Below are 20,646 nucleotides of genomic sequence, written 5' to 3'. Positions count from 1 at the left end.
GATCACACCCCCCAATAAACCCCCAATGTTCATCCTCTCAATTAGCCTCAGGACCCTTTGCACCAGCCACTTTCAATGTATCATTTCAAAATAGATTTTAGGGGCGGTTCTAAGCTTTTATATCGGGGTGAGTTAGACTTTAACATTAGCAGTCAGTGACAGTTGGGAGCTCCTTCTGTCGCATTAAAGCTGCACTATGTCACAGTCTTGATTCTGTTATTTTTCCTTTTGAGTATTCAGTTTAACTTTGCTCCATGTTTTATTGGTTTTATTCTTATTTTATTGTGTTTTCTGTTATATTTTAGTTCTAAGGTTGTTTTTTTTGTTGCCCTCTGGTGTTGGTCTACTTTTTCCCTAGCTCCTTAGACTACTCTCTTCACACCTGCTCCCAATCTGCTCGTTAGTCCTCTCTTTGTTCAGTTAGCCATAAATACTCTCCCTGTGCTGTTCCGCAAGGCTGGTTCCTCGTGTAACTCGTCATACTTTGTGATTGTTCCCCCCCCCCCCGATGTCTCCATGGTGCTGGTTTGTTTTACTTTTTTCATGTTGGATTTTTTGATTATTGGATTTCTGCCTCAGTGGTTTGTAAACCTCTCGTTAAATCTAGAAAAACTCAACCAAACCTTGAAACACTACAGAACCTTGCCTTTTGCACTTTGCTCCGAACAGAAACATCCTGCATGTTCAGGTATAAACCAACACTGTTATTTTTCTGGATAAGTAATCTGAACTGATGGAAAAGTCAGGGTGTAATTTAGCATAAAATCACAGAATCATGTGATAAATTTGTCGGGACATTTCCATTTTCTCGTAAGCTGAGGCTGTAGGATCCCTCGCCATCAATCCTGAGATTGTTGACCTTTTCCTGCTGCTTTCACTACGTGTCCATCATTTCTCTCATATTAGTTATCGTATAAACCTGCAGATCACAGGAAACAGCTCTAACAATCAAAGCAGGAGGAAGATCAGAGCGCTGAACGTTTCTAACACGCCGCCGACCATCAGGTTCTACATAACCTCAATGTTCAATGGCTGTTTTTCTCTGTGATGGACTGCAGACCTGTCCAGAGTGGACCTCACCCGTAGACAGGTGGAGATAGGCACCAGCCCCCTCTGCCACCCCGCTTGGGATAAAGCATGTCAGAAGATGGACAAGTGTATAAATATCTTAATAAGTGAGCACTGGCTGTTTATAGTGCAGTCATCTAAAGAAAAGAAAATCTAGTTCAAGTGTCTCTAAGAAAAATCTTTTTTCCAAGAATATTCTGCAAAAACCTCAATCTTCAAATAAATAGACCACAGATAGTGAACTTATTTTGATGCAAGTGTTATTTACTGTCTAAAAACAGCTTTTAGATTACAATACAAAGCAGCAAACGTTGATTTTCATAGATTATATTTATATCATAGTCAAGGTATCCATCAGTAAAGTATGTTTTTTTTTTTTACCATGGAAAGCCGTTTGTAAAGTTGGGCAGACAAATATAAGGAGCAATATTTTTGGTTGTATTGCGTGTTTTAAAAGAAAAATAACAGGGTTATTTTTTTTATGTCATTCATTTATGAAAATCTTACTTTGAATATTTAGATTGGAACTAAATATTTTGTTTGGAGCCAAATATTTATTGAACAAATTAAATATTTAATTTGCAAACGAAATATTTAGCTCCAAATTAAATATTTATTTAATAAACTAAATATGTCATTTGCAAGCTAAATATTTAGCTCCAAATTAAATATTTAACAAAGTAAGATTTTTATAAATGAATGATTGAGATAGTGAAAAAATTATTTGGAAAAAAATAACCCCCTTATTTTTCTCTTAAAAGATAATGTGACTATCATCCAAAAATTAGTCACGGAGAGGAGAGCAAGGATCTGTTCGACGTGTTGAATCCAAGGAGGAAACCTAAAGCTTTACTGCAGTTAGGGATGTTTATTGTACCCTTTTTCTGTGAAGATTTGTACAACAGGTAGACTTGCAGACTTATTTAACTTTAAACTTGCGGTCAACAGAAATATTGGCACCCTGCCTTAGCCTCTTTCTGAATCAAACAGCCCCTGAGCAGATCCAGTTGATATTCATTAGACAATCATTAGGCTCCACCCACACATGCCAACACCCACTTATAGCTCCACCCACACATGCCCATACATACCTCTAACACATGCACCCTGCCCTTAGAGACAAGACAAAAATGCATCCTTGCTTCTACACACGCTAAATAACCCAAAATATTTCCCCTCATTTTTAAAATGCTTTACTTTACAAACGGCACCCCATATTTTACTTATTGAAATAAAATATTTTTGGGGCGTACTGAAAAATAACATCCATATGTTTTAATTAAACCCTGTTTCAAAAATAAAGCTGTCTCTCAAATGCATGAACTAAGCAGCATTGTTTTAAAATACATCGTCTCTATCAGTAACATCGTTCATCTTGTAAAAAGCTCTACAATCTCTCAAACATCTAAAAACTTTTCCTCCAGGGAGCAGCTCCTTGCATTCCCCTCATTTAAAGCCACTTAAAAAAAAAAAAAAACAGTGAAGATTTTATTCCTGAAGTCTTCTGATGGTGACGCTGAATCTAATTCGTAGGATTAAGTAAAAATATCTTCAAACACCAGAGCTAATAGTAATCGATCAGTTCTTATTGGTTAATTCGGAGCTGAATAAATGCTGCTTTCTCACTTATGCTAAACAGCTTCCCCTCTCGTCCAATCAGAACACGGACAGAGGAGCGGCGTGGTGCGAGTCACTGGATACGGTTATAGATGGTAGCAGTGACGTCACGCCGTTTGAACCATGGTGGCGTGTTATCTAGGCTTCGTCCTCGCTGTCTGGATCAGCGGGCTCCTCTGCCTGGAGCAGCGGGTTGGTGGTCAGCTGTTTCAGATCTTCTGTGGTCATCGCTCTCATCTTCCCGTCTGAACCAAACTGCATGGGCTGGATCACACTGGTCCTGCAGCAATGGGAACATGTGTTAGCATAGACAGATTCCACCATCCACAAACACTGGTAGCTCTTTATTTTATGTGCAATTATATCGTTTTAAATCAAGGGTGTTAAACCGGTTCCAGAAAGGGCCGTATGGCTGCAGGTTTTCTTTCCAACCAAGCAATAGCACCAGACTCCAGTCTCATCAAGTCCTCATGTTTAGACTGGACTCACTTCAATTCAATTTCAATTCAGTTTATTTATATAGCGCCAAATTCACAACACATGTCATCTCAAGGCACTTTACAGTTCAACCAGATCATACAGTCAAATTGATACAAAGTTTTCTATCTAAGGAAAACCAGTTGATTGCATTGACTCATTGACTCAAATACAATCCCTCACACTAAGCATGCTTGTAGCGACAGTGGAGAGGAAAAACTCGCTTTTAACAGGAAGAAACCTCCAGCAGAACCAGGCTCAGTGTGAGCGGCCATCTGCTGAGGCCGACTGGGGTTCAAGGAGACAGAAGCAGAGATACAAAAAGCAGCTGTAAAAGGCGGCCCCGTCCAGGAAACACACAGCCAGGCAGACGAGCTCCAAGGCAGCTCCCATGCCAGAGGACGAAGAGAGCACATCCACTCAGTCACGGTCAGAGAAACAGGACCACACTGGAAAACAGGCCGATCTCCAACATCTATTAACAAGGGTGTTGATAGAAGCAGCACAGCTGATGTTTTTTTTCCAGGATGACGTCACAGCCAAACAGGAACAGACGAGGCAAAGCTACTCTGAGGAAAAGCAGAGAGAGCAGAAGGTTAGAGATTGAACTAACAGATTCTGCAGAATAGGAGAACAGAGAGAGAATGAAGCAGAATGATGAAATGGGGGTCCCTATGTCCTCCAAAAGTCTAAGCCTATAGCAGCATAACTATAGAGATAGCTCAGGATAACCTGAGCCACCCTAACTATAAGCTTTATCAAAAATGAAAGTTTTAAGCCTAGCCTTAAAAGTAGACAGGGTGTCTGCCTCACGGACTAAAACTGGTAGTTGGTTCCACAGGAGAGGAGCCTGATAACTAAAAGATCTGCCTCCCATTCTACTTTTAGAAATTCTAGGAACCACTAGTAAACCTGCAGATTGAGAGCGAAGTGCTCTGTTAGGAACATAAGGAACAATCAGATCTCTGATATAAGATGGAGCTTGGCCATTTAAGGCTTTATATGTGAGAAGGAGGATTTTAAATTCTATTCTTGATTTAACAGGAAGCCAATGAAGAGAAGCCAGGATAGGAGAGATATGATCTCTCTTTTTTATTTTCATTAGAACTCTGGCTGCAGCATTTTGGATCAGCTGAAGGCTTTTAACTACAGTTTGTGGACTTCCTGATAGTAAAGAATTACAATAGTCCAGCCTTGAAGTAACAAATGCATGGACTAGTTTCTCAGCATCACCCCTGGACAGGATATTTCTAATTTTTGCAATGTTCCTCAGATGAAAGAAGGAAATTCTAGAAACCTCTTTGATATGGGATTTAAATGACAGGTCCTGATCAAAAATAACACCAAGATTTTTTACTTTATTATCTGAAATCAGTTTAATCCCATCCAAATGAAGTGACTGGCTAATCAGTTTCTTTTTCAGAGACTCTGGTCCAAAGACTATAACTTCTGTTTTGTCTGCATTCAGAAGCAGAAAGTTGAGAGTCATCCAGGTTTTTATGTCTTCAAGACATGTCTGTAATCTATGTAATGGGTTAGCTTCATCTGGATTTATAGACAGATATAGCTGGGTATCATCAGCATAACAGTGGAAATTAATCCCATGCTGTCTAATAATTCTACCAATTGGGAGCATGTATAAAGTAAAGAGAATTGGTCCTAGCACTGATCCCTGTGGTACTCCACAGGTAACCTTTGAGCGTGTTGAAGATCTATCATTAACATGAACAAACTGAATTCGATCAGATAGATAAGATTTAAACCAGTCTAGTGCTGTTCCTTTAATTCCAACAAAATATTCAAGTCTTTCTAAAAGAATATTATGGTCAACTGTATCAAATGCAGCACTAAGATCCAACAGGACGAGCACAGATACAAGTCCATTATCTGAGGCCATGAGAATATCATTAGTGACTTTCACCAGAGCTGTTTCAGTGCTATGATGAGCTCTAAAGCCAGACTGAAACTCTTCAAAAAGTTCATTATGGTGGAAGTGATCGCAAACTTGTTTGGCAACTACTTTCTCAAGAATTTTGGATAAGAAAGGAAGATTGGATATAGGTCTATAATTGACCAAGTCATCTGGGTCAAGAGACGGTTTCTTAAGCAGAGGTTTAATTACAGCAATCTTAAAAGCTTTAGGTACATATCCCTGTAACAGAGATAGATTAATCACATCTAAAATGGAGGAGGAGATCAAAGGGAATACCTCCTTAAATAACCTGGTTGGAACTGGATCTAACATACAAGTTGAAGGCTTAGATGAAGACAATAATTTTGCTAATTCAGAGAGTTCAACTGGATCAAAGCAGTCTAAACCCGGTTCAGATTCCATGACTACCTCAGGTACAATCGCGGATAGAGGAGTGCTTATGATCTTATTTTTAATAAGATCAATCTTATTTATAAAGAATCCCATAAAATCATTGCTGCTAAGAGCAGGTGGAATGGACGGTTCAACAGAGCTATGGCTCTGGGTGAGTTTGGCAACTGTATTAAAAAGAAATCTAGGATTATTCTTATTCTCCTCTATTAATGAGGAGAAGTATGCTGCTCTTGCTTTACAAAGGGTCCTCTTATACAGCAGTAAACCATTTTTCCAGACTAGGAAGGACTCTCGCAGGCCTGTGGAGCGATATATTCTCTCCAGTTTCCTAGCATTTTGCTTCAAAGTACGCAGCTCTGCATTAAACCAAGGAGCAAGCTTTCTATTTTTAACGGTTTTCATTTTCAAAGGAGCTGCGTTGTCTAAGGCAATACGCAGAGAACTAGCAACCCCATCAACAAAATCATCAACCTGTGAAGGGGAATAAGCTAAGCTTTTGCACTCTGCAGCACTGCTCAGTGACACAGAGCAGAGAGAAAGTGAAGCAGATTCTTTAAAATTTATAACTGCACTATCTGATAAAGATCTACTAAAATTGAACCTTCTTTTGGGGGAGGAGAACTCTGTTAAAGTAATCCTGAAGGTTATTAGAAAGTGGTCAGAGAGGACAGGGTTGTGAGGAAATACTGTTATTTCTTCACATTCTATGCCGTATGTCAGCACAAGATCCAAATTATGAAGATGAGAATGCGTGGGACTATTCACATTTTGAACAAAGCCAATAGTGTCTAAGATAGCATTAAAGGCTGCTCTTAAGCTATCGCCTTCAATGTCAGCATGGATGTTAAAATCTCCCACTATGATGACCCTGTCAGTATTTAATACCAAATCAGAAAGGAACTCTGAAAACTCATCTAAAAATTCAGAGTAAGGACCTGGTGGACGATACAAAGTTACAAAAAGAAGAGGTTTTCTTGCCTTGAAATTTGGATCAGGGAAATTAAGGGTTAAATGTTCAAAAGAGTTGTAGGTATTAATTGTTTTGGGAGTAATCAGTAAGTCAGACTGGAAGATTGTTGCTACTCCTCCTCCTCGCCCAGAACTTCTGGGGATGTGAAAATTTAAATAGCTTGAAGGAGTTGCCTCATTTATGCTCACATAATCCTCTTGCTGCAGCCAGGTTTCTGTAAGGCAAAACAAGTCAATGTGATTATCACAAATCAAGTCATTAACTAGTAGACTTTTAGAGGAAAGCGATCTTATGTTAAACAGACCGCATTTAATTGTTTTAACTTTTTCCCCAATTGGAGTTATTTTGATTTTAATTAGATTATCATGATTTACTCCTTTGGGAATCTTTGCTAATTTATTAGATTTTGGTCGTGGGCAGGACACTGTCTGGATGGAGTAAAGAGTGGGTAACAGTAGAGAAGCTGCAGAGATGTGTGTTAAACTACAACTCTGCTTCCTGGTCTGCACCCTGGGTGGTCAGGGTTTTGGAGGACTAATAAATGTGGCCAGATTCCTAGAAAGAAGAGCTGCACCATCCAAAGTGGGATGGATGCCGTCTCTCCGAATCAGACCAGGCTTTCCCCAAAAGGATTGCCAATTATTAATGTAGCCCACGTTGTTTTCAGGGCACCACCTAGACAACCAGCGGTTGAATGACGACATGCGGCTAAACATGTCATCACTGGTCAGATCAGGGAGGGGACCAGAGAAAATTACGGAGTCCGACATTTTTTTGGCAAACTTACACACCGAAGCAACACTAATTTTAGTGACCTCCGATCGGCGTAACCGGGTGTCATTACCACCAGCGTGAATAACAATCTTACTGTATTTAACCTTATCCTTAGCCAGTAGTTTCAGGTAGGATTTGATGTCGCCCGTTCTGGCCCCCGGCAAACATTTGACTATGGTCCCTGGTGTCTCTAATGCCACGTTTCTGACTATGGAGCTGCCAATCACCAGAGTGGGCTTCTCAGTGGGTGTGTCACTGAGTGGGGAAAACCGGTTAGAAACGTGAACGGGTTGGTGGTGACCAGTGGGCAGAGATCCACGACTACGCTTTCTGCGTACAGTTACCCAATCGCCTGGCTGCTCAGGCACTTTTGGAGGACAGCTACGTGGGGGGCCTACTTCAACAGCCTGAAGCCTGGATTCTAACTCTGACACCCTCGCCTCCAAAGCTACAAAAATACTACACTTATTACACATCCCATTATCACTAAAGGAGGCAGAGGAATAACTGAACATCTGACACAGAGAGCAGGAGAGAGGAGAGGAAGAAGGAAGAGTTGGAAAAGAGTCAAGGGAGGGAGAGAGAGAAGCCATAGCAATGCTAAGCTAGCGCTAGCCTAGGCTAGCTACTTCTTGCTATCAGAAATAAAACCGTGTGAAACTGACAAGTGCTCAGTAGAAAAGTGCAGCAGAAGGTGCTATGTTTTAAAGTAGTCAGTTAGAGTTACTTAGATACAGAGATATCACAGAGAAAATAACTTAACTTCAGATGGAGATCCTCTGAACAGCTGCACACTCAGTTGCACACTCAGTTAATCCAAACACTTGATGAGATGGATGGAGTCAGGTGCTATTGCTTGGTTGGAAAGAAAACCTGCAGCCATACGACGCTTTCTGGAACCTACGGAAGAGGATTAGGGCCACTGGAAAAAAAAAAAAAAGTTAACTGATTTTTTTTATTTTATTTTAGTATAGTATGGGAAAAAAGTCAGAATTCTGACTTTAATCTCAGAATTCTGACTTTAATCTCAGAATTCGGACTTTTTTCCCATGTTAAACTGAAATAAAATTTAAAAATCAGTGTACTTTTTTTTTTTTTTCAGTGGCCCTAATCCTCTTCCGTAGGAACCAGTTTGACACCCCTGATTTAAATGCTCGATAGCTGAAAAACGACAATCCTCCATCTTAATGCTCCCTCAGCTTTAATAGATACACAGAGGCGCACCTTGTCAACAGGCAAACCAAGCAACTGCTTGGAGCCCCGAGCCGCTGGGGGGCCCCCGAGAGCCAGCTACTGTACACCCGGTAGATAAACAGCAACAGGCGAGCATGAAGTGGCAACGCTATAGTGATTGAGGAGATGCACAACTGCATTTAAAAATTCTGATTGGATGGAATGTTGATTGACATTGGCTTTGCCCAGTCAAAATCCAGCCCAGCCCACGTGGATGACTTCCCTTAATAAAAATGAACGTTGCCTAGCGAATGGGTGACGTTGTAGGCCTATCGTTCAGTAAATTGGAAAGCAATTATGTAACTAAGCTGAAGGAAAATGATTCATTTTCCATGTCTCAAGAGAGACTTTCAGGACTGGCGCTTATTTTATAGAGTATAGCATGCGAAGGTCTTTGGATCTGGAGGACTTAAGCCCCGTCCACACGAAGTCAAAACGAACACGAAGCGCTAATATTTTCCAGAACGTTTGTCGTAAAGACGGAGACGTAAAATAAATGTGATCGTCCACACGAATGCATGAAAACGCTGCAAAATGTATGCCAGGCCTGTAAGTGGCGCTGTCGTGCCAAAGCAAAAATAGCCGACGAAATGTTGGGCATGCGCAGTAATATTTATACATGGTTGCCCTGCGGGTCCATTTTCGTGGTTCAGTCAAATTCAGGTGCTGAACTATGTGGTCGATATTGCTCTGTTCTTCCTGGAGATATTCCAGAAGATGAAGATTCTGTTGTAAGCCCGACAGCAGGGTGAGTAGCATGAGCAGCAACCATTCAACACAGTACGGCGCCATTGTTGTTGTGATACTGTGTCGCGCATGCGTGTTTAGAGGCGACGCTATGACGCATGCGTGTAAGAAAAAAAATGCGGTTAGAGCTTAAAGATGGAAACGCGAAAACGGCGTTTCAGAATCTTCCCACTCTGAAGGCTGAATAAAAAAAAGATTGTTTACAGCCCCCCGAAACGCCGGCTTCGTATGGATGAGAGGCTGGTTTGGTGAAAAATTTGTGCGTTTAGGCCAGGGTTTGACTTCGTGTGGACGGGGCCTCAGTGTCTGCATTTGCACAAGCCAAGGCCCGTAAGCAGCAATTCTGGAAGCAGCATAGGACCCCAATAATTTCACTACACTTACTATACTTTATATTTTGTACAAAGTTTATATTGGGTTTTTAAAGTAATTTACTGTTTTTTTTTTATTTTATTATACATTTATTTTAATTTATTAGTTTATTCTTTACTTTTATTCTTTTATATTTTCCAAAATAACAAGGTTGTTCATGTTTAGAACATTTAGAATAAAAAAAGTTTTATTTAATACATTTTTCTTTGGTGTCAGATTATTTATAGCCTAACATAATGGTGATGAACACTGGTCAGTAGGGCCCCCTAGGATTTTTTGCTTGGGGCCCCCACAGACTCTAGAATCGCCTCTGTAGATACACCTCAGTAATTAGATAAGCAACTGCCTGAAGTTCAGAGTTTTTCCAGAAAGGCTCTTCTTCTGGGATTTTTTATTTAAACTATTTAGTTTATTTCTATAGAATGGTTCACACACATTGACGACTCCTTGGTCTGTCCCTCCCCTCAGGTCAGGAGTCTGGATGCCATCCTCTACTCCTCAATATCCTTTCACTCACACATGGTCTGGTCTACATTCTTCCACCTACGAAACATTAAGCGCCTCCGTCCCTCCCTTACCAGGGACACTGCCTCTATCCTTATTCACAGCCTCTCTTCTTTTCAGCCTCCCTCATATATCCTTCCATAAACTCCAACTTCTTTAGAACTCAGCAGCTCTTCACCATCTTTTCATCATATTACCGCCATCCCTCAGCAGCTCCATTATCTCAATGCAAAATTTATCTAAAGGTAAGTCATAATTTCTTAAATGAAGCGTATTTACCCTTAATTTGAGTATCCAAATAAGATGATTTGCCAATGGAGTGAGTATTTTTACGCTTATAGTGAGATCATTTGATAAAATGCACTTGAAATAAGACAATGCAGTGTTTTCTCTTATTTTAAATTTAAATGATCTTGTTCCTTCGGCAAAGTGTCTCACTTACCTCCTTGATTCAAGAAACAAATACACTTACTTACTACTTACCTACTTACAAATACACTTACAATTACTCATTTTAGATTTCAGTTTTTGCAGTGCTCCCAGTTCAATTCCGATTACACTCTAAAGGAAAAGTGCGGTCATATTCAGAAAGTTCTTTAAATATGAAATTATTCCATCCTGTTCAATAAATGATCAGTCTTTTTAATTCAGAGTAATTTTCATTTGAATGTGCTTTACTGGAGGCATCCATGTTTGTCAAAGAACACTACTGCCACCTACTGGTTTGTGACGTCACGTTGCAGTATCGGCTGTTGATCAAGTCCCAGCGCTGTATCTGGTGTTTGTCACATTGCGCTATTATCCAAGTCATCTTGAAAACATTCTTCTTCCAAATGTTGGCTACATATTACGTGGTTTTTCTCTGGCCAGAAGTTTGTTGGCAAATCTTCCCTCTTCAAGTTGGCAATCCAACGACCGACCCGTCCGTGGAGGATCAGGAATCAGAAAGGTGAAGTAACTCTTTGGGCCGGATTTATCAAGATCCAATTTTGCGTGCAGTAATTTGCGCTCGCAAACTGGAATTTTGCGCGAGGGGCTGAACCATGGTTTGCGGGTGATTTAACAAGAGTGATTGCGTAACTGGTGGAAGGTGCAAAACTGTTGGAGACGCCCTATTTAAATTATGGTTTTGCGCGTTTTGTGGTTTGTGGCAAAGTAGTTTGTAGTCTGTACAAACTACTAGTGCATTAAGAAATTTAAATCTTACAGTGACCCCCAACAAAAAAAATAAAAAATAAAATATATATATATATATAAATTGGCAACCTTTATTCCCTAAGGTGGTATGTGCTGCAGTAAAAAAAAACAAAAAAAAAAAAACAGGTGTTTTGTATTGGCCTGTGACTGTGGATGAGATCCCCGCAGCATTTGGCACGTTGCTCCACAGGCGCAGGGGGAGAACCCCGACCCCGTCGGACAGCACTTCTGAAAAAACGAGATTGGGAGATCCCAGCTCTCGCTGCAACCGTACGCTGGAATGACCCAAATGCAAAAAAGTGCAATGTTGCAAGGAATTTTGTGATATCTGGTATTGCGTGGGTCCTCCTTGTGGCTGGCTCCAAATCCATTCGGAGTTCCCCCAACAGCTCCAAAATGGCAATGCTGGATAAACGATATGTTTTGATGATCGTTTCCTCGTTCATTCCAAAAATATTTACACGGAGTGAAAAAATGCGTTCTCTGCGTCTCCTTGCTTCATTTCGATGTCTCCTTCTTGCGACAATAACCGCTGCCATGTGTGCGCAATTACGCATACAGACCATTTGCACCTTCTTTTGAAACGTGTTAAATATAGAGTCAGATACCGTTAGCAAAATTGCTTTCAGGTTTGATAAATCTCTTTGCGAGTGCTAAATTAATATATTTACATGTTCTCCTCCCACAAGACGCACTTTTGCGTGTAAACGCCCCATATTGCATATTCATTGCAGAAAAAGTACTAAATGGATAAGAGGCGCTATTTAGCACGTTTTAAAGACCAAATCCTTTTAGCACGCTGTTGATAGATCAGTTTGTACATTTTTTAGCGTGCGCAGTGAAATAGCTCACGTTTTTATACACGCAAACCTTTGATAGATCCGGCCCTTTGTTTTCACTTTTACCTGATGTATTCCAGCATCCAGCTGCCATGCACGTGGGCATTGTCAGTTTCACTATTGCTCTGGTGAATTTCAATGGTGAAGTCCTCTGGAAGTCTTCAATAATTGTTGTTGTTTGCAGATGTGTCTAGTAGTTCCCATTGATTTTGCTTGTAAAGCGGGGAGAATGGCGCTAGGCTTACCGCACCGTGACGTCACTGCTGGAAGACGGCAGGAGGGAGGGGCTACTTTTTTACTGATTAACGCTAAATTCATTAAATCACCACGAACGTATTAGTTTTAGGTGAATATAATGACCCATTGATTATTCCTTACTAATCAGACTTTTCCTTTAAAATCATTCTGTATACTTTCAAAGCCATCCACAAGCTTGCTCCTCCATATCTATCAGGCCTCCTTCACATCGCCACCTCCTCCTGCCTCCCTCAGATCCTCCTCCATCCACCTCACTGTACCCCAGCTCAACTTGTCAGCATGGGGAAAAGAGCCTTTTGCAGCTTGAGTTTTCTAAACCAGACACTAAACCCGCCTGTTCCAGCTTGCCTATTTGTAAATACACTGTTCTTGTCCCTCTCTATAACTCTTTTTTTCTGTTCTCTATATTTGTATTTCTACTGTTTGTGAAGTGACCAGAATGTCTAGAGAGGCGCTTTTAAATAAAATGTAATATTATTATTATAACACCATTTCACAAGACACGCCATTTTTACGCACTTTACAGAGACAGTTTGATTTAATCAGAGATCGACTCACTGGGGGGTCCTTAAAGAGAAAATATCCATCAAGCAGCGCCTGTGTGGATAGAACTAGATGATGTCCAAAAGTCCATCTGTGATGTCCCAGTTAAGCAGGGGTCACCAACCTTTTTAAAGCCGAGGGCTACTCCATGGCTACTGAGTCATAAGGGCTACTAAAGCTGACCAATGAACTGGAGGGGTCAGCGTTCACCTAAACCCTTTTACAGTTGCCTTTTGTATCTTTGCTTCTTTTTCTATGTCTGCTTCTGTCTCCTTGAACCACAGTCGGCCTCCGCAGATGGCTGCTCACACTGAGCCTGGTTCTGCTTGAGGTTTCTTCCTGTTAAAAGGGAGTTTTTCCTCTCCACTGTCGCTACAATCATGCTTAGTGTGAGGGATTGCTGAAGAGTCAATGAGTCGATGCAATCAGCTGGTTTTCCTTAGATAGAAAACGTTGAATCAATCTGACTGGATGATCTGGTGAACTGGAAAGTGACCTGAGATGACATGATGTGAATTGGAGCTATAGAAATAAACTGAATAGAATTGAATTAAACCTCATCTATGATAAACACACTGTTATTGTTAACTTTTAATTTCTAATTTTCTTTTCAATATTGCCATTTTCAAATCCCTATAAATACTTAAATGTTCTATATGTTTACTGTTATGAAATTTTCTATAAATGATTAAATGGAAGAGCGACAGAATAAAATAAAAATAGAAAATACTATCTAATGAGCAGGTTGACTGTTTATTCATGTCTTTACTTTGTCAGCTTCTAAATACGGTTTTCTTTCTTTCAGATTTTTAACATTTTAAAAACATTTTCTAAAGTTAAAACTTTTGTTCTGAGCTCTAAACAGTAAATATTTTGCGGTGTACCTAATAAAGTGAATGCTACGATTATCTGGTTAACAGAAAACTTCTAAAACCTGGAAAGTCTGTCGAACATGTTGACGAGCTTCATGGCCTCGTACTCCTTCTGCTCCTCGCTCATTCCCTCCATGGGGTTGGGCTGCTCCTCCTCCACTACGCCGGTGATCAGGTTTATGCTGGAAACATCATCGGCACACTTAACAAAGTCACATCAAGCTTAGAAACATTGCTTTAAGGCAGAGCAGAGCGTTTTCACAGCTAATTCCTCATTTTTAACGAAAAATGTGAATAAAAAAATGATTCAGTCAATAACTATGAGACTTGTTTAACAGATTTTAAATACTTTTTAAAAACAATATTTAAGCAGATATCAAAAGCACTTTTCATTTAGCTCAGATCTCTGCATTAAAATGTTTTTATTGATCTAATATTCTAACACCATATGAGGCGTTTTCTACGGAAGAGAATTAGGGCCACTGAAAAAAAAAAAAGGTTAACTGATTTTTAAATTTTATTTCAGTTTAGTATGGGAAAAAAGTCAGAATTCTGACTTTTTTTCTCAGAATTCTTACTTTAATCTCAGAATTCTGACATTTTTCTCAGAATTCTGACTTTTTTCTCAGAATTCTGACTTTTTTCACAGAATTCTGACTTTTTTTCTCAGAATTCGGATTTTTTTTCTCAGAATTCTTACTTTAATCTCAGAATTCTGACATTTTTCTCAGAATTCTTACTTTTTTCTCAGAATTCTGACTTTTTTTCTCAGAATTCTTACTTTAATCTCAGAATTCTTAGTTTAATCTCAGAATTCTGACATTTTTCTCAGAATTCTGACTTTTTTTCTCAGATTCTTACTTTAATCTCAGAATTCTGACATTTTTCTCAGAATTCTTACTTTTTTCTCAGAATTATGACTTTTTTTCTCAGAATTCTTAGTTTAATCTCAGAATTCTGACATTTTTCTCAGAATTCTGACTTTTTTTCTCAGATTCTTACTTTAATCTCAGAATTCTTACTTTTTTTCTCAGAATTCTTACTTTTTTCTCAGAATTCTGACTTTTTTTCTCAGAATTCTTAGTTTAATCTCAGAATTCTGACATTTTTCTCAGAATTCTGACTTTTTTTCTCAGAATTCTTACTTTTTTCTCAGAATTCTGACTTTTTTTCTCAGAATTCTTACTTTAATCTCAGAGTTCTGACATTTTCCTCAGAATTTTGACATTTTATCTCAGAATTCTTACTTTAATCTCAGAATTCTGACATTTTTCTCAGAATTCTTACTTTTTTTCTCAGAATTCTTACTTTAATCTCAGAATTTTGACATTTTTCTCAGAATTCTTACTTTTTTCTCAGAATTCTGACATTTTTTCTCAGAATTCTTACTTTAATCTCAGAATTCTAACATTTTTCTCAGAATTCTTACTTTTTTCTCAGAATTCTGACTTTTTTTCTCAGAATTCTTACTTTCATCTCAGAAGTCTGACATTTTTCTCAGAATTCTGACTTTTTTTCTCAGAATTCTTACTTTAATCTCAGAATTTTGACATTTTTCTCAGAATTCTTACTTTTTTCTCAGAATTCTTACTTTTTTTCTCAGAATTCTTACTTTAATCTCAGAATTCTGACATTTTTCTCAGAATTCTTAGTTTAATCTCAGAATTCTGACATTTTTCTCAGAATTCTTAGTTTAATCTCAGAATTTTGACATTTTTCTCAGAATTCTTACTTTTTTCTCAGAATTCTTACTTTTTTTCTCAGAATTCTTACTTTAATCTCAGAATTCTGACATTTTTCTCAGAATTCTTAGTTTAATCTCAGAATTCTGACATTTTTCTCAGAATTCTTACTTTAATCTCAGAATTTTGACATTTTTCTCAGAATTCTTACTTTTTTCTCAGAATTCTTACTTTTTTTCTCAGAATTCTTACTTTAATCTCAGAATTCTGAAATTTTTCTCAGAATTCTTACTTTAATCTCAGAATTCTGACATTTTTCTCAGAATTCTTAGTTTAATCTCAGAATTCTTACTTTTTTTCTCAGAATTCTTACTTTAATCTCAGAATTTTGACATTTTTCTCAGAATTCTTACTTTTTTCTCAGAATTCAGATTTTTTTTCTCAGAATTCTTACTTTAATCTCAGAATTTTGACATTTTTCTCAGAATTCTTACTTTAATCTCAGAATTCTGACATTTTTCTCAGAATTCTGACTTTTTTCTCAGAATTCTGACAGCTAACAAACATGTTAGCATCAAGCCATAGCCATGTCTGTTTTAGAGACTAGCTCTCTTGTTTTAATGACCTTCTGCTCCTCTATTAATTAGGGGACCCCCGGGCACATAAAAAGTTGCCTAATTCCGTCATTTTCCACCAACGTGTCACTGGCCCTCTCAAACAACTCACATCTTTGTCAGTGAAGCTGAGTGCTCCCACATCTCTGCCTTCATGGTGCCCATCTACATTAAGATCCAAAATTCTGAGATTAAAGACAGAATTCTGAGAAAAAAGTCAGAATTCTGACTTTTTTCCCCATACTTAATTGAAATAAAATTTTAAAACCAGTAAACTTTTTTTTTCCAGTGGCCCTAATCCTCTTCCGTAGTTTTAATTATCGGAATACATGTATTAAAATCAGTAAATGGGCCATATAGTGAAGCTTAAAGTATAATAATCTCACCTAGAATGACGAATTGATTGAACAACGGCAACAGAAAAGAGAACTTTTAACTTAATACTCTGAGCTCTGTGAGCGCTAACCTGGAAGCTGCTGCTGCAGCAGTGCATGCTGGGACAGCTGTCAGTCTGGAGAATGGACAAGTCTGCTTATTGAGAAACGGCCCATGTCTTCTGTAACGGACTAGCCCAATTCAAGTTAGTGATTGTCTCCCCCAAGTGGTCTGGAGCACTTCCGTTATTCTGAGCAAGTTTCCAGCTTTTCTTAATGTGAAGTTTGTTTTGACTATTTAGAGCTTTATTCTATTCATTTTGTGTTTGCGTCTTGACATCACTATGCGTTTGTAGCGTATTGATGTATTTGCATTGCATTTGTAGTTTATTGCTTTCTAGTTTCTGTGATTGGAGCCTCATTTCCACTACCCCTCTGAAACTGATCCGTGCCGAGTTCCGATCGAACTTGGATCATTTAAACGTGCCGAGCTTTGTTCCTTACGACCATTTACACATCACGCTAGCACGGTTCCTTGCCTCCTAGTGGCGGTCCACGATACTACAGCTCTCCAGGCAAGAATTACTCAAACAAAAATGGCGCCGCCCATAACATTCAGGAAATTATGTGCCTGATTAGCAGCTTCCACCAAATTCAGCCCAGGTTGCACCGCGCTCTTTTGGTGCCATTTATTGTTAATAAACTGAGAAGAAGTTCGCATTGTGAGCAAGCGAAGAGATCTGTGAATAGCAAAGCTGGACTCGGCGGAAAACCTGCAAAATGAGTCAGCTGACTGTAAATAGGAGATGAGGCGGTCTGCTCATGCGCTCTTTATCAGAGAACCGAGCTACTGATGAACTGGTACTCTCTAGACTATTATCTAGAGACTATTAGTAACAGGAAGTGAAATGTAGCTCCAGACAAGCTTTAAATGTGGTGATGTCATCAGTACGCTTCTGTTCTAATTGACCCAGATTTATCATTATTTTTCCTCCCTATTTAAATATAAATTGTCATTTAAATAAGTCTGACCTACTCTGATCATTATTACTTCTACCTTTCTGTTTATCTCATTATTGTTTCTATTTATATTGAATTTTGCGCTGTTGTACAGTGTTAGAGTTACTGACTGGGGTTTGGCCTCTCTGTACTCTTCGGTCTCCGAGTCTTCATCTTCAGAGTAGATCCCAGAGTCTCTGCTCCCTCTGAGCAGACCCCTGGCAGCCAGCAGACCAGCAGCGTTACCGTATCCAGTGTACTTGATGAACCGTGAAACTAGACAAAGAAATCTGAGGTTAGACTGGTTGATCTGATAAAAGAGACGTGATTCTTTGGCCTAATATTCTCCAGACAGGAGACGCACAGTCTGCAGCTAGTGAAGGGAAGCAACCCGATCCAAGATTAAGTGCAGCAAATAATCCTGTTTTGATTTTCTGATGTATCTGAACTCATTTTTGAATTGTATTTTAGTAATACTGTCCTGAAGTAACAATACTTTTACAGTAAATAGATACTGTACTGTAGACCGTTTTAGAATTTCAGTTAATAATTGGATTATTTTTTTTATATGTTACTTGGTGGAGTGCCGTTCTCCAAGATGGCCTTTATCTAACACCATTTAGTCATGTTCAGACTTCAAACTTCTGAAAGTACTTTAAATAATAAACGATAACATACTTAATGTTTCTGCCACCTACCTTCTCCTTTAAAATCTTTTTTTTTTTTTTTTTTTGTCATGTTTGTTTAACGTATCTATAAACCTTGGCAGTGAACAGATATTTCTCTCACCACTTTCTTTGCAGAGCACAAAGAGGAATTCAGCAGCACAGTTCTTGACATCGGTGTCGATGTGCGTCATGAGACGGACTAATTTGTTCCTCAGAGCATTTCCCACCTCTGGCCTGTTTTTCACGTCGCGAAGGGGTGGCAGCACCTTAAGACAAAAGCAGAAGAAATTCCCCAGCCGTCAAAAGCAAACATGCTGATTGGTCAGAGCTGTGGCTCGGCGCCGCACGGACTTTTGACCTGAGGAATTTCCTGGTCTCTCGATGGATGCGGGAACTCTCAGTCAGCAGGTTCAGAGATGGCAGAAGAGTCTCCTTCAGCTTCTGGCCCTGGAAAAAAAGACACTCCGTTAGCTGCTAATGCGGAGACATAAATAAAACAGATAATATCGACATCATTATGCTGCATTCAGGCTTAACTCGTGTGCTGCTACCCTATCCTTTCTTTTCCTGGAACAATGGCAGCTATATTAGCTGTGATCAGTGGTAAAAAGTAGTTGAATCTATTTTGAAGTGAGAAAGTCCTCCTGAAAACATGGTCTGTGCAGTCAGTTCATCCAGATTACCATCCTGCCTTCAAAGATTATTTCTCTGTGGGAGCCGCTCAGACCCCCACATACCAGCGGTGCGCTGTCACTGGGAATCCCCAGCAGCAGCTGCCTCAGGCCCGCGCGCCTCTTGAGGATTTTCTCCTACTGTTGGTGGCGGCTGGAAGTACATGTTAGCGTTTTTCAGGTCTGTGCTACAAACTGCAGGCAGCAGGATAATAAAAGCGAACATATTCTGCCGGCAGGTTTCTACATTTAAGTTAAAGGTATAGTGGAGGATGTTCTTTTTCTGAGTAGATCATAAAGATAGGTGCTCCTACTAACTGTCAATTATTCTGGTGATATGTTTGCGTAAGGCCCTCCATTGTCCTCGTCCTCATTTTCACTTACTGATGGTGAGTCTGACATAGTGGAAAAATTGCAGATCTTTTTTCCCCACATGTTTATTAGACGTTCCCTCTCAGGAGCGGGTACAGGGTTGAGCATGTGCATTTTTTTTTTGTACGTTTTTCAAAAATTCGTGAAAATCCTCCACTATACCGCTAATTGAGGCTTTAATAAACTGTTTCAGAGGAGTGATCATAGCGCTCTGCATCAGCAGTGCTGTGTCTGTCTCCCTGCCAGCTCCCAGATCAGCTTGTCTCATTGGTTGATGTGGCGCCTTGTCCAGCAGCTAAATTTCAATGTTTCCACCTCCAGTAGCTGTTGCTTCTGAAAGCGCGTCAGATGTTCAGATGCTCATGAGACGCTGCTTCAGCTGCTCAGACGCACTGCAGGATCTTTTGCTGCGCCTTGATACGCGTCAACCATTGACTTTGCATGTAAACCAGCAGCTTCTGCTGCCTGCGGCCTGAATGTAGCATTAAAACATCCAAAGGCTGCTGCTCTGTGAGGGAGGAATCCTCAACAACCCTACAGTTAACCATCGACAGTCTGTCCTACTGCAGGATGCAGTGAATCAGAAAGGTTTTTCTATTTCAAATGCATGAAGAACTGTACAGAAGTTCCATTTAATTTTGTCCAGCTCCTGGTGAACAAGAATCGACAAAAAGTGAAGCACTGAGTTAAGCAACAAGAAGGTTGGATAACGTGACTCCCATTCTGAGTGCTGATGGGCAGCAGAAGGCATGGGGAAAGCGGGCCTTTTATTAGTGATGGGCCGTTATCAGCGTTAACGTGCTGCATTTTCTATATCTAGTGTCTTCAATTTGTTTTCTAGTAGATCTTCTGTTTATTACCTCTGATTTCTCCTTCATCTCTGCTCTTCCTTTCCTGATTAAATCTATGGATGCAAGACTTGAACAATTGGACAATTTGGGGTTCAGCAATCCATGTAGATTAAAAACGCATAGTTTTACAATAACTATCAGCTTGGATATATATAAAATCACATTTCTTTTTCTTTCTTTTTTTCCCTTTTTTGATGATAACAGTATTTAACAATAAGACATATTATTTATCAGCATTTTTAATAAAACAAATAGATTTGACAAGGTTATTAAGAGCTTTAAAATGCAGAGGAGGATCTTATGGATGCAGTGAAGGTGTTTTAGGAGGGCTGTTGCACAGTTCTATGAATGCAACTCACACCTTGACTTTTAAACTAGTCTATTATGTCTCTTTCTTTGTTCAGACATCATGGCTGCGAGTCTAATAACCAAACACACACAAATTCAAAGACAATTCAAAGATTCCTGTAAATGAATACACCTGATATTACAAACTTTCTAGATTACGTGACCCAGAGGCGTGCACAGACATTTTGCGGGGCAGGTGCTCAGGAGGGGGGGAGGGCACTTTTTAGCGCACGTGGAACACTTACTTATAAAAAAAAAATAATACACGCA

The 20,646-nt window shown here is 39.4% G+C and overlaps 1 protein-coding gene across 1 annotated transcript in view; it reads right to left on the bottom strand.

Moving 5' to 3' along the window:
* Positions 1-1,717: 1,717 nt before the first annotated feature.
* The window catches only part of ric8a (RIC8 guanine nucleotide exchange factor A), a 44,342-nt gene continuing 25,413 nt past the window's right edge, over positions 1,718-20,646 (bottom strand). The window contains exons 10-14 of the mRNA XM_038301112.1: positions 18,486-18,581; positions 18,256-18,400; positions 17,598-17,742; positions 13,860-13,979; positions 1,718-2,965 (exon numbers count right to left, since the gene is read on the bottom strand). Coding sequence (XP_038157040.1) covers positions 2,824-2,965; positions 13,860-13,979; positions 17,598-17,742; positions 18,256-18,400; positions 18,486-18,581 — 648 coding nt within the window. The 3' untranslated portion in view covers positions 1,718-2,823. The remainder of the gene's footprint in view (positions 2,966-13,859; positions 13,980-17,597; positions 17,743-18,255; positions 18,401-18,485; positions 18,582-20,646) is intronic.

The sequence above is a fragment of the Cyprinodon tularosa genome, unplaced genomic scaffold (assembly GCF_016077235.1).
Source record: "Cyprinodon tularosa strain WSP-4 unplaced genomic scaffold, ASM1607723v1 ctg461, whole genome shotgun sequence".
NCBI classification, from domain to species: domain Eukaryota; kingdom Metazoa; phylum Chordata; class Actinopteri; order Cyprinodontiformes; family Cyprinodontidae; genus Cyprinodon; species Cyprinodon tularosa.
Note: the sequence above shows the minus strand (reverse complement) of the source record. Positions and strands in the feature narration are given on the sequence as shown.